This window comes from Physella acuta, unplaced genomic scaffold (assembly GCF_028476545.2).
Source record: "Physella acuta isolate Inbredline_101_S28 unplaced genomic scaffold, ASM2847654v3 ptg000200l, whole genome shotgun sequence".
NCBI classification, from domain to species: Eukaryota; Metazoa; Mollusca; class Gastropoda; family Physidae; genus Physella; species Physella acuta.
In genome coordinates, this window is record NW_026731719.1 from 210,040 (window position 1) to 225,277 (window position 15,238).

The following is a 15,238-nucleotide window of genomic DNA, read 5'->3' on the forward strand; positions in this document are numbered from 1 at the left end:
ATCTTGTCTAAACTATTACATTATTCAATTTATTATAACAGTTATCTAAAACGCGAAATATCGTCTAAAATTCGTTTTCTAACATTGCTTTTTTATAATGCAAAAATGTGACGTCGCAACATCTGAACCCCCCCCCCTCTCCCTCATCACACATCGTCACAAAATTACGGACCTCCCCCCTACTAGTGTGACGTCATTTATGGATGACCCCTTATTACTTGTTGTGACATTGACAACAAAAATATGACGGAGGTTGGGGTTTAATTAAGGTACAGAGAAGTAAAAAAAATGTCATAAGTTATGATAGAATCACTAATTGATGAAAAGAAAAACCTGAAATGAAAATAGTGAACATTCAAACAATAAGAAAAATCTCAAACTATATAGTAATAATAAGATCAAATAAACATTAGTAAAAAAAACGTGATTTAAAACATGGATACAAGTTGCATCTCACAATGCTTCTAGAATTAATAAAGTTGTTTGTTAGGAAATTCAGTTTTTAAAGAGCAGAATTTAAAAAAAAAAATGCTTTGTAATACGGACTATACAACAAGACAATCATATTTAAATACATTTTTATACGAATAGAAATGAAAGGGAAGCTACTCTAAATAACATTTTCTTAAGATGGCTGCTGTTTTTAATAGCAAATTTACTATCTCGAACAGGGTTGATAAAAATTAATTTCAGGATATTTAAATTGATTTAACCATAAATGGTGATCTATTATTCAATTATTTATAATATTTTATCAAAATATACGAAAATATACTCATATTTTAATGACATTCATTAATGCACTCTCTCCTACATTCCTAGATTTGGCCGAATTTACGACGCTAAACTAAGATTTTACCTATATGTATATATATATATATGTATATATATATATATATACATATATATATATATATATATATATATATATATATATATATATATATATATATATATATATATATATATATTATATATATATATATATATATATATATATATATATATATATATATATATATATATATATATATATATATATATATATATATATATATATATATATATATATATATATATAGCTTTGCGAAAACGTTTTGTGGAAATCACTCCCGCTATATTATTAAGTTGAAAAATAGTTGTTTTTTATTGTAATCTTGAATTGTCTTTCCACACATCGTAACAATAAGGAGAATTTTATTTTTACTTTTGCGATAGATAGATAACTAAAACACAGCACGTCATTTAAAAACAACCGGCTAACATTAAAAACGTGTCGGGCAAAACAGAAACTTCTGATGCCAGTCATAGAACTTTATCAAGTCTGCACAGTCAAAACACAGCGGACTCACTTGGTGCTTTCTGGCATATGAAGCTGGCTTTGTCTTGACAGTTAACGGCTGACCACTTGGCCCCCACTTGAGACCATAATGTACCCAGTACCACTGGCCGCACCAACACACAATCATCTCCTGACTTGTTGCTGGGTTGACTTACATCCCACGACGATGCATTCAACTAAAAAATCACACAGGTAAAAATTAGTGTTTACATAAGTTAATGAATAAAATGTCATCATCAATATCATCAATTAGTTGCGTATTTGGTAAACATAAGCATACTTATACTTATTTGCATATGCATTTATTTTCACATAGGCTACAAGCTGAAACTTCCCATACCCGTTACCATAGACATAAACTAAGGCTTACACAAGCATATGTATATAGATATGTACTCACAAAATTAATGACCAAAATACCAAAAATAATTTTAAAATCAAATTTTCTACAGAGGAATAAAATATTTTTTTTTAAAAGCTTAATAAAAAATGTATTGTTGTTAGCACATGAAGTAAATATATCAGTAGAGACCTTTGTTCCATTAAGCCAAGTAAACTTTCCGTCAGAATTTCTGTCCTCTAAACCGATCCAATAATTGCCTGTCTTTATCCTGTCTGTAAAGAAAGAGAAAACAAGTGTGGAAAGTCATGAATAGTTCCTCTGTATTTTAGCGAGAGCCGGACGTTTTCCCGAAAGACACTTGCCCGAATGCCGTTTGCCAGAAGGCCGATTTCCCGAATGGACACTTGCCCGAATGCGACAAATGCCCGAATGGACACTTGCCCGAATGCGACAAACGCCCGAATGGACACTTGCCTGAATGCGACAAATACCCGAATGGACATAGTGAACGCCGGAATTAGTTTAGAATTGAAACTCATTATTGGCCTAGACTCTAAATCTAGCATCTAGATAGAGCTAGATCTCCAATATACGGCTAAAGACAGAAGAAAAAGGCCTTATGTCTAGTTTATCCGTAGCTCTAGATAAATTACTTGTAGTCTCAAATTAGATAATCAGTGAAGCTAAAAATCAAAGATTTATATCAAACTAGACTTACCCGGTCATCCCTTGTATAACTGGGTCTGTCACTTATCATCACAAAATAACCAGATCCCATATTCAAAAAGACGTTTTTTATCTTTTAAAAACACCGATTTCGTCTGAGCATAGGTCTGACCACACTATCCCTTTATATATGACGTCACGGGTGACCTACTCAACTCTACTTCACCTGCCCAGTTTCCCGCCAAGTCTCAGACAACATGTTTTTATCGTTTAAAAAACGATTCCGACCGAGCATGTCTCTGACCACACTATCCCTTCATATGCTTGGCACAAAGAAACAGATAAACTTTACTTCATCTGCCCTGTATCCCGCCAAGTTCAGATAGTCAAATTTATCATTCACATCTAAAAAAAAATTGAAACAAAAAATAACATTGACGAGATAAGTCTAGAACCCGTGCCACCCACATGAAAGCCTATTACACTAACAACTTAGCTGTCTAGACTCGTGATGTCACTGATGTTTTTTTGTGGTATAACTTAATACTATGAGTCTCCTTATGCAACTTGATTTACGCGCATAGGCCCTATCTAGATCTAGATCACAGTCTAGTAACTATCAAATTAAATTTTATCTTAACTTAGCCAATTGCATAGCTAAACAAACAAAGATTTATATAAAATAATGAAGGTCTGAATTAGATTCTAGATGTAGAATTTATATTAAGTCTAGATCTAGAATTTACTTTAAGTCTAGTGACCTAGACCTAGATCTAGATCTAGATTCATAACTTTTTCTTCCTTCGACAGCTGATCTGTATTTCTTGAGAAATTTATTGTAAAACTAAATGAAAAAGACAGTTGAAAAATGATATAAGTGTTGTAACGTAATAAATACAGCAAACGGACGTATTGTTAAAGTTATAGACGACAGAAAATTAGCTTTAGAACGCGTTAAACTTTGGAATGGGAACACAATCGTCTTCGATAGAAGCCGCCATTGTTGATGTAAAAAGTAAACAAATCATGTGACGTCACTATTCAGTCAAATTAAAGCCACTGTTTGAAACTTATATAATTAATGTGGTTAATCTACCAATGAACAAATCAATAAATTAATTAACGTCTTTAAATACATTTGTGATTAACAGTCTGTCTGAAAACAAAAATTGTTCTCTACCTACATACTATTTTACAGCTCTACACATAGTGCAGATTCTCTCCAGTTTCAAACATGTAAACAAAGATGAGTTTCAGTAGTATAAAGATATTTAAGGACTATATTTTTTTGTTTGGTTTGGCCTTTTGGTAGATCTAGATAAATGTATTGTATACTCTAATTTAAAATCGATAATAGCGTTGGAGCCTAATAAAAAAAAAAACCAGACGTATCGATAAAGGTATAGCCGAAGAAAGTTTAGCTTTAAAATGCGTTAAACTTTTGAATGGGCGAAGTGGTCTTTCATAGAAGCCGCCATGTTTGTTGTGAAAATAAGTAAATAAATCATGTGACATCACAAAAAATTAAGTCATTGTTCTGAATTTTTATAATTAAAGGGTAACAGATCTAAATCGAAGCATCATGGGATAGTATCTGAGGATTGAGGCAGCCTTGCCTGATATGACGAGTTTAGATGAAAGTCGCAAAGAAGTCTCTCTCCGACATAGTTCGAAGTGACTCCCAAAATAACTCCCGACAAAGTGCTAAAATGGAAAGCAACAGAGTGGACTGGGAACATGGAGGAGAGAAATGGAAGAAGTATTGGCTACTGGCAAGACCTGGCATTAACTGAAGTCCCAAGACAGAGTGGAATGGCGAAGATTTGTTGCAGCCGTATACTCCACAGGGAGTGATGAGGATTAAATAAGTAAGCTCTAATAATGAATATATCAATAAATTAACTATTCTAATATATAAAGCTCAGTTCTGTAACGTGTGGCAAAAAAAAAGTTTGTCGTTGACACTTCTATGGATTTAAGTGTTAGATTTTTTATCGTGCTCATAGTCTAAATTTACGAGTCAAAAAATTACCATTGAAAGTCTTTAAAAACAATTTTCATTCTATTTACTTAGAAGAATAATTTTCAATTATGAACACGACATAAAATTTTTAAAAAGTGTATCGACGTTTATAAAATTTCTAAAATTGTGTCGGAAATGTATTGACTGCACAGTTACTTCCCTTTAATAAAAAAAATTCTTAAGAAGAAAGAATTAACATTTTATTACTTTGTTTTTGGTGTTAAGAAAAAAAAAATACATAATTAGCGGGGATTGATTAAGTGCAATGTCGTTAGGTATTTTTAACACTGCCTTTTATTTATTCTATACACTGAACATACTGTTCAATATTTTTTTTTAAATCAATAACATTTAATAAGCCAGGTCCTACAAATCCTATATGTTTATTTCTTTCCATTTACGGATAAGCTTGGAGTATTATCATTTTTGTTCACTAAATTGAAACAGGCGCGTCCGCCGGCGCCCTTGCACGGTTCGATTTGGCACCCTGGGCTATCATGTGAGCGCTATGCTGCATAGTTTTGTTTTTAACAGTGCGATAGACTATGGGTAAGAAAGGTTACTATAGTCTTTAAGTGAATCAAATCCGGGCGTCCTCCGGCACCCCGACAGGGTGCTATTTGGCGCCCCGGGCCTTCCGGTGTACGCTATGGTATATACGTTCGCGTGAGTTCAAAAGACTATGAATAAGTTATGTACTATAGTCGTTTACTAAGTTCAATCAGGCGGTGACGTCATGGTGCGTCCTCTGGCGCCCAGACAGGGTGCTATTTGGGGTCCCGGGCCTCCCGTGTTCGGTTTCGCGCCTACGTTCATTAAAGTGAGTGCAAAAGACTATGAATAAGTTGGGGTACTATAGTCGTTTATTAAGCTGAAACAGGCGATTCCGCCCCGGGCTAGATTCTGAGCACTGTGCGTTTATGTTCGCGTTAGTGTTTTCTTTGTGTTTAGGTTGGGTTTGCGTTAGTGGTTGCGTTTTGATTTGGTTCGTTTTTGTTCTTTCTTTTTTCGTTTTCGTTTGTGTTTTATTTTCTTTGCGTTTGTGTTTGTATTTGTGTCTGTGGTTGGTTTTGCGTTTGTATTTGGTTTGTTTTCGTTTGTTTTTTCGTTTGTGTTTTTTTCTTTGGTTTGGGTTTGTGGTTGGTTTTGCATTTGGATTTGGTTTGTTTTCGTTTGCTTTTTCGTTTGTTTTTTTCTTTGTGTTCGTATTGGTGTTTGTGGTTGTGGTTGGGTTTGTTGTTAGGTTTTTGTTTTCGTTTGTATTTGTAATTGTGTTAGCGTTATGTTTTCGTTTTGTTGTTTTGGTTGATTGTGGTTTGGGTGGGCAATGCCGGGTTTATGATGATTACTAAACACACAGGTAATGGTCTTTAACAGAAAGGTTTTTCACAGGAGCCAGAGCAGGGCCTGGCCGGGACGGCTAGTCGTCTTTGAATAAATTTGTGAATTAAATATTATAATATAAATTTTGTGTTATACTATCAAGGAAGCGTCTGTAGTTTTAATCACCTATCGAGTAATACTTTGGGAATATAGAACTATCGTTTCTTTAAAGTAAAATATTGCACTCCGTTTACCGTCTGATCACCCATCAATTAATCATTCAAATTATCGGGTTAAAGTAAAATTACACAAACAAATAAACCATTTTTGGTGAAATAAAGTACATTCAGACAAAATGGGCCAACTACATTACTATGTTGTAATCTGTATCAGTCTGTACCCTAACCCTAACCCATGATGAAGACTGTAATGCTAAAGTGAATAAACAGTCAATGCAAACTAATGATGTAGTTTCTATATGATGCATTTTAAAGTATAACGTTCCATAACATCATGGACCGTAACATCCATATTTATATAGTTATTTTTCGAATGAAACCCAATCGCTCAAACCATGACCCCAATCTGATATTTAAAATTATGGAACTGCAGTGGGAATAATGCTTCGCTTCATTTCATCCGCATAGGGGCCCTACATATTTTGGAAGCTTCACTTCAAACAACTACTTCAAAGTTTGACGAAGATTCATTGTTTCAACAATGCATAAAAATTTCAAATGGCTTTTGGCGATGGTGTTTGCAATCGACTTTCATTCAATGATTTTTTTCGGTTACACATCTTTAATAGTTGCCTAAAAATATGTTTGCGATGTGTGATTTAATATTGGTAGCTCATGTGTCTGACCCAGGGGCGGAACTACAGTGCCGCCAGACCACGCAATGCGGGGGGTGGGGGGCAAGCCGTTTAGGGGCCCACAGCCGACCATAATCAATTTTTATATTTAGAAAAAATAATTATCTAGTAAAAATAAACCGGGAGTGATCTTCCCTAAACTTTCTCGAATATTCTAATATAATATTACGAGGGATGGCAACTCAGGACATAAACAATATTTGTTATCCATTTTTAATTACTTTTTATAATAGAATAGAATCTCGTAAAAAAAGAATTGCACACCAAGTGAAAAGTTTCCCTTTCAAACCTGACGGTCTATGGGGCAAGTGAAGTAGAGTTCACTTGTTTCTGTGACCTCGGCATATGAAGAGATAGTGTGGTCAGCACTATGCCCAGCCGCCTTTACTTTCCCTAACAGGAGTTATGTACCCATCAGAGTTGGGTGGTCTCAGGGACGGTAAAATGACTTGAACCCGGATTCGAACTCGTGACTAACGGGTTATCAGTCCAGCTCTCTACCACTAGACCACTCCGTCCCACACCAAGTGAACGCCTAATAAAATGTGCATAAAAGTGCGGGATATTATTAGTACTTTATAAATTTTTGAGAAATCGGAAATAGTGTAAATTAGTACTTCTGGTCAACGGAAATTACTCAAAATTTGATACTATCTGAAATAGTACTCAAGTTATAGGATTTTGAACAATTCAAAGTAGAAAAAATACAACTTCCGGTTACCGCAAATCGCTCAAAAGTTGATACGGATCTATGATTTTGATAAAATACTTATCTATATATATAATTCTCTTCTGGGAGCCGTTAGAAAACAAGCTGCAAGCGCGCCTTTGCAGTCCCCTCTCTTCCTCTCTATCTCTATCACTATCACTACCAACCCCACCCCACCCCCACATGATCTGGTGAGCTGTGGTTCACTCTAAATGTTTACAAATTTTAGAACCGGGTTTGTTGACGGCTATTATGGGCAGATAATTTAGTTTGAAACGTATGATACGCAGCGGGTCGGCTCGTATATGAAATTTCATCAACCTAACTGTAACGGTACTCAAGTTATCGTGTTTACAAACAGACAGACACATAGACACACAGACATACGGACAGAATTGCAAAGTCCAGTTTTTTCCGACTCGATAACGCACACAATGTCAAAATGTTTATATATTTGTATTTATAATTTTTGCCTGATTTAAAATAAGTCCTCCTCCGGATGTGATGAAGTACTGAGGTGTAAAACGGTGAAAATTGTCAAAATTTCATGTTAGTTTTGTGCACGATTACAAGACCTTCTCTATACTTCGTATATACGAGAAAGTAAAAAAGATCTAATACAGTAGCCATGTTCTACAGTAGCTAACACATGCTGTTTCGTAAAGGAAAAAATATATAGGCTACATGACCTTTAGTGTGCAAGATAGGCAAACGTTCAAACCACTTCTATGAATTATTTCCCTTTTTAAAATAGTCAAATATGTGTGCTCTTAAGAAACTTTAAATAGATTTGCACTAAGCAAATTAATAAAATACTTAAAAAAAACTTTTTAAAAAACCACGTTTTTCTTGTGGACTAAAAAGTAGAAAATAAATTGGCTTTTTAATTCAATGTTTACTTGAGAATCAATGACGTCATATTATTGTGTGCACTCTCTCGACTATTTCCTACTATATGCTCCATGTGACGTCACGTTTTCTTTTTCGAATTACTATTCATGTTTTTACTCTGCTTGTGCGTTCTTGTCAGATAGATAGATAGATACACAAATAGACAGACAGCGAAACTATTATTATAGATATTATTGCATTGTTATTGGAGACAAACGTATCTGTCAATTCAGAATGAAACTGCTTCATTATAATTGGCTTAACATTAAGTTATATGATGTGCCACATATCGTAAACTAGCTAAAAACGTATAAGAAAAGTTTGTAAAAATATTTAGCCAATTAAAACTCGATCTGCAGCAAGATCAAGTAGCTTCCCTTTCTTAGTCCAAGTTGGGCGCTTAGTCCTGAAATCGAAACAGTCCGCGACCAACTGTTAGCCACCATCGGCCCTACTTAATCTTATTTTCCCGTTTTGTTATTGAATGTTGTACAATTTTAATCTAATTGTAAAGATTAATCTAATTTGATTTTAAAATAATATATAAACTCATTGTATGGTCATCATTGACAAAAGTATCTGTAATGTCTAAACAAAATTGCTGTTGGTCAAAATTTAGTTTTAATATTTGCCAGAAAACCCACAAACAAACAAACAAACAAACAAACAAACAAACAAACAAACAAACAAACAAACAAACAAACAAACAAACAAACAAACAAACAAACAAACAAACAAACAAACAAACAAACAAACAAACAAACAAACAAACAGTTATTTGATCTAAATAAAACCTCATTGCAAAATGTAAGATACACATACTGTCAAGATAAATCTGGGCCTCTCGAGAGTTGAGAACCACGAGTTGAGCCTGCATGTTGATGCAATGGATCTGTGCTTGCGTCCAATTTGTGTCAAGGTCACTTATATAAATACAAGTGTCGCCTGCAACCTCCCACATAGGCTCGCATTGATAACTCGCTGGAAATATAACAGGTTCATTAGTACAAAAAATCATGGCATTAACTACCGTTACAAATTTCTGAATTAAATCCACTGCTTTTAATGTCTCTCAAGATGATCATTCTCTCTTGTATTGTTGGATACTCTATCCTTTATAAATCGCCCTAATGTTTTTTGTCTAATGGCTGCTTGATAATGAACTGTGTCTAATGTATCCATATATACTTATCGATGTTCGATATTTGTATACAATCTCCAAGAATTATCTGCAAGAATTGTCGAAACCATCATAGCACTCAATACGTGGCCACATTTAGCGTGACTAAAACTCGTATATTGTGACAAATTGTTAATTTAAACGGTTACTAGTCATGTCTGCTTTCAAGCCTTCAAGCCCTGAAAATGACTCCTGTTGTCTTGACGAGTCATATGAAATAATGACTTGAACGCAGGGCACCCTACCAGGGGGATGAGGAGAGTAAGGACGACTTTTAATGGGGAACATCAACGAATGGCTGCCCGTTTCAAAACTACGTAGAGCAACGGAATACTGAGAAATATGGAAAACCGGTGTGATACTGTTAAATAACGATTGAATGATTGATTGAGTATTTTGTTCCAATTAAATCACCTGCAAATATGCTTTATACTTCTGATGGAATCTTCTACACGACATGAAATATAAAAATAAACCTACTGCTAGAGGACTTTTCTATAAAACTTACTGCTTTAAACTCTTAAATAAATCCTACTCTCTTATAACACAGCATTATAAACATTTGAATTTGAATAAAAACACTGACTGCTGTACTTAAGGGTCCAATTTCAAATTCTGGAAAAGATGCTTGTATTCCATTGATCTAAGGCGCACTGAAAATCTGCGTCAAAGATTCTTATCTGTCGCAGGTTACCCACTTGATGATAATAATTTTTAAAAAAGGCCAAATATATGATTCCGATTATAAATCACGTGATCTATTGAACTCTGTTAAAAAGAAGGTGCGCTGCCTGGAAGTCCATCCGTCCAACGTAGGCCTAAAGCTACGGTAAACTTCTAAATATCAAGCGATTCATCTTTACAAAACCTACTGTTGCTAGTGGACTATTTGATTCAATCTACAGTTTTAGGTGGCATTATTAATCGTTCCTTTCTGTTTCTAGTGGACTATTTGAGAAAATGAACACGGACACAGTTTACTATTGCTAATGGATACTGATAAAGTTTACTATTGCTAATGGATACTGATAAAGTTTACTATTGCTAATGGACACTGATAAAGTTTACTATTGCTAATGGATACTGATAAAGTTTACTATTGCTAATGGACACTGATAAAGTTTACTATTGCTAATGGATACTGATAAAGTTTACTATTGCTAATGGATACTGATAAAGTTTACTATTGCTAATGGATACTGATAAAGTTTACTATTGCTAATGGACACTGGTAAAGTTTACTATTGCTAATGGATACTGATAAAGTTTACTATTGCTAATGGATACTGATAAAGTTTACTATTGCTAATGGACACTGATAAAGTTTACTATTGCTAATGGACACTGATAAAGTTTACTATTGCTAATGGACACTGATAAAGTTTACTATTGCTAATGGACACTGATAAAGTTTACTATTGCTAATGGACACTGATAAAGTTTACTATTGCTAGTGGCGACTTTGATTTAAACAAGTTAATAAAAAGTCAAGTGACAATTTAAGCGCAATTTCCTTAATTAATGTTTTGTGACCAAACGAAATGATATTTTTGAAAATTTTCTTCGGCAATATTGTTCTAAATTATGGCAGAAATCGATTGAAAAATGTTTCAAGTCGCTAAGTGGTCTGGTTGCCGAGATATGGGCCAAAAACTGCATTTTTTTGAGGTTTTTTGGATTTTCCGGGAAATCCAGGAAGGAATTCCGGGAATTTTTTGGCCCACAATGATCCTCGGAACTTGCTTAACATATTTGCTTTTGGAACTAGTCCACGATATTGCTTCTTTGAGGAGGAGATACGACTTAAAGCTGCGCACATCCATCCATCCATCCAGAAATAACGAGTTAAAAATCGCAATTGTCAGTATGGAAATTCCGCTAAAAATACTTTCCTAGTAGACATTGCTACAACTTACGGTTGTCAGTAATAATTTGCTTTAAAGCTTTGGTATTGGAGATCATGCATCCAAAGGACATTCGTGTTGAGGGGTCACCGATTTGCCATTTTCCAGATGTGTCACCTTCAGAAAGTGAAGTAATTAACGATAAAGTGAGGTAATTAATGAGATAAAGTTCAATGTAACAAGCAAAATATGCAATACAAAGATCGCGTTAGTTTTAGTATGCTGCAAAAATGACTACTTCGCATTTTATTTGAGAACTAATATAATCGGTCAGGCTTTATAAATGGGACAGCAGATATATTTTTTGCATGTTTACAAAATATTTTTTTTTTTAAATTAGAGAGCTTAAAACAGCAACGGCAAACCTACACATCACCTCATAGTCTTGAATATTACGGTACGTTACATGCATTTCTAGAACATGCATCAAACCATTAAACGTACGGCTCGGTACATACATTTCTAGAACATGCATCAAACCATTAAACGTACGGCTCGGTACATACATTTCTAGAACATGCATCAAACCATTAAACGTACGGCTCGGTACATACATTTCTAGAACATGCATCAAACCATTAAACGTGAGGCTCGGTACATACATTTCTAGAACATGCATCAAACCATTAAACGTACGGCTCGGTACATACATTTCTAGAACATGCATCAAACCATTAAACGTACGGCTCGGTACATACATTTCTAGAACATGCATCAAACCATTAAACGTACGGCTCGGTACATACATTTCTAGAACATGCATCAAACCATTAAACGAAAGTCTCGGTAAATACATTTCTAGAACATGCATCAAACCATTAAACGTACGGCTCGGTACATACATTTCTAGAACATGCATCAAACCATTAAACGTACGGCTCGGTACATACATTTCTAGAACATGCATCAAACCATTAAACGTACGGCTCGGTACATACATTTCTAGAACATGCATCAAACCATTAAACGTACGGCTCGGTACATACATTTCTAGAACATGCATCAAACCATTAAACGTACGGCTCGGTACATACATTTCTAGAACATGCATCAAACCATTAAACGAAAGTCTCGGTAAATACATTTCTAGAACATGCATCAAACCATTAAACGTACGGCTCGGTACATACATTTCTAGAACATGCATCAGAGTCAAACCATTAAACGTGAGGCTCCGTACATACATTTCTAGAACATGCATCAAACCATTAAACGTACGGCTCGGTACATACATTTCTAGAACATGCATCAAACCATTAAACGTACGGCTCGGTACATACATTTCTAGAACATGCATCAAACCATTAAACGTACGGCTCGGTACATACATTTCTAGAACATGCATCAGAGTCAAACCATCAAACGTAAGGCTCGGTAAATACATTTCTAGAACATGCATCAAACCATTAAACGTACGGCTCGGTACATACATTTCTAGAACATGCATCAAACCATTAAACGTGAGGCTCGGTACATACATTTCTAGAACATGCATCAAACCATTAAACGTGAGGCTCCGTACATACATTTCTAGAACATGCATCAAACCATTAAACGTACGGCTCGGTACATACATTTCTAGAACATGCATCAAACCATTAAACGTACGGCTCGGTACATACATTTCTAGAACATGCATCAGAGTCAAACCATCAAACGTAAGGCTCGGTAAATACATTTCTAGAACATGCATCAAACCATTAAACGTACGGCTCGGTACATACATTTCTAGAACATGCATCAAACCATTAAACGTGAGGCTCGGTACATACATTTCTAGAACATGCATCAAACCATTAAACGTGAGGCTCCGTACATACATTTCTAGAACATGCATCAAACCATTAAACGTACGGCTCGGTACATACATTTCTAGAACATGCATCAAACCATTAAACGTACGGCTCGGTACATACATTTCTAGAACATGCATCAGAGTCAAACCATTAAACGTGAGGCTCGGTACATACATTTCTAGAACATGCATCAAACCATTAAACGTACGGCTCGGTACATACATTTCTAGAACATGCATCAGAGTCAAACCATTAAACGTACGGCTCGGTACATACATTTCTAGAACATGCATCAAACCATTAAACGTACGGCTCGGTACATACATTTCTAGAACACGCATCAAACCATTAAACGTACGGCTCGGTACATACATTTCTAGAACATGCATCAGAGTCAAACCATCAAACGTAAGGCTCGGTACATACATTTCTAGAACATGCATCAAACCATTAAACGTACGGCTCGGTACATACATTTCTAGAACATGCATCAAACCATTAAACGAAAGTCTCGGTAAATACATTTCTAGAACATGCATCAAACCATTAAACGTACGGCTCGGTACATACATTTCTAGAACATGCATCAAACCATTAAACGTACGGCTCGGTACATACATTTCTAGAACATGCATCAAACCATTAAACGTACGGCTCGGTACATACATTTCTAGAACATGCATCAAACCATTAAACGTACGGCTCGGTACATACATTTCTAGAACACGCATCAAACCATTAAACGTACGGCTCGGTACATACATTTCTAGAACATGCATCAAACCATTAAACGTACGGCTCGGTACATACATTTCTAGAACATGCATCAAACCATTAAACAGTAGGCTCGGTACATACATTTCTAGAACATGCATCAAACCATTAAACGTACGGCTCGGTACATACATTTCTAGAACATGCATCAAACCATTAAACGTACGGCTCGGTACATACATTTCTAGAACATGCATCAAACCATTAAACGTACGGCTCGGTACATACATTTCTAGAACATGCATCAAACCATTAAACGTACGGCTCGGTACATACATTTCTAGAACATGCATCAAACCATTAAACGTACGGCTCGGTACATACATTTCTAGAACATGCATCAAACCATTAAACGTACGGCTCGGTACATACATTTCTAGAACATGCATCAAACCATTAAACGTACGGCTCGGTACATACATTTCTAGAACATGCATCAAACCATTAAACGTACGGCTCGGTACATACATTTCTAGAACATGCATCAAACCATTAAACGTACGGCTCGGTACATACATTTCTAGAACACGCATCAAACCATTAAACGTACGGCTCGGTACATACATTTCTAGAACATGCATCAGAGTCAAACCATCAAACGTAAGGCTCGGTAAATACATTTCTAGAACATGCATCAAACCATTAAACGTAAGGCTCGGTACATACATTTCTAGAACATGCATCAGAGTCAAACCATCAAACGTAAGGCTCGGTACATACATTTCTAGAATATGCATCAAACCATTAAACGTAAGGCTCGGTACATACATTTCTAGAACATGCATCAAACCATTAAACAGTAGGCTCGGTACATACATTTCTAGAACATGCATCAAACCATTAAACGTACGGCTCGGTACATACATTTCTAGAACATGCATCAAACCATTAAACGTACGGCTCGGTACATACATTTCTAGAACATGCATCAAACCATTAAACGTAAGGCTCGGTACATACATTTCTAGAACATGCATCAAACCATTAAACAGTAGGCTCGGTACATACATTTCTAGAACATGCATCAAACCATTAAACGTACGGCTCGGTACATACATTTCTAGAACATGCATCAAACCATTAAACGTACGGCTCGGTACATACATTTCTAGAACATGCATCAAACCATTAAACGAAAGTCTCGGTAAATACATTTCTAGAACATGCATCAAACCATTAAACGTACGGCTCGGTACATACATTTCTAGAACATGCATCAAACCATTAAACGTACGGCTCGGTACATACATTTCTAGAACATGCATCAAACCATTAAACGTACGGCTCGGTACATACATTTCTAGAACATGCATCAAACCATTAAACGAAAGTCTCGGTAAATACATTTCTAGAACATGCATCAAACCATTAAACGTACGGCTCGGTACATACATTTCTAGAACATGCATCAAA

The 15,238-nt window shown here is 35.4% G+C and overlaps 1 protein-coding gene across 5 annotated transcripts in view; it reads right to left on the bottom strand.

Annotated features, from left to right (window-relative positions):
* LOC131937157 (macrophage mannose receptor 1) overlaps window positions 1-15,238 on the bottom strand; it is a 136,790-nt gene that overhangs the window by 90,032 nt on the left and 31,520 nt on the right. For all 5 annotated transcript variants that reach the window (XM_059294359.1, XM_059294360.1, XM_059294362.1 and 2 more), the window contains 4 exons: window positions 11,268-11,372; window positions 8,994-9,152; window positions 1,875-1,957; window positions 1,353-1,518 (listed from right to left, as the gene is read on the bottom strand). In XM_059294359.1, the coding sequence (XP_059150342.1) occupies window positions 1,353-1,518; window positions 1,875-1,957; window positions 8,994-9,152; window positions 11,268-11,372 (513 nt within the window). The remainder of the gene's footprint in view (window positions 1-1,352; window positions 1,519-1,874; window positions 1,958-8,993; window positions 9,153-11,267; window positions 11,373-15,238) is intronic.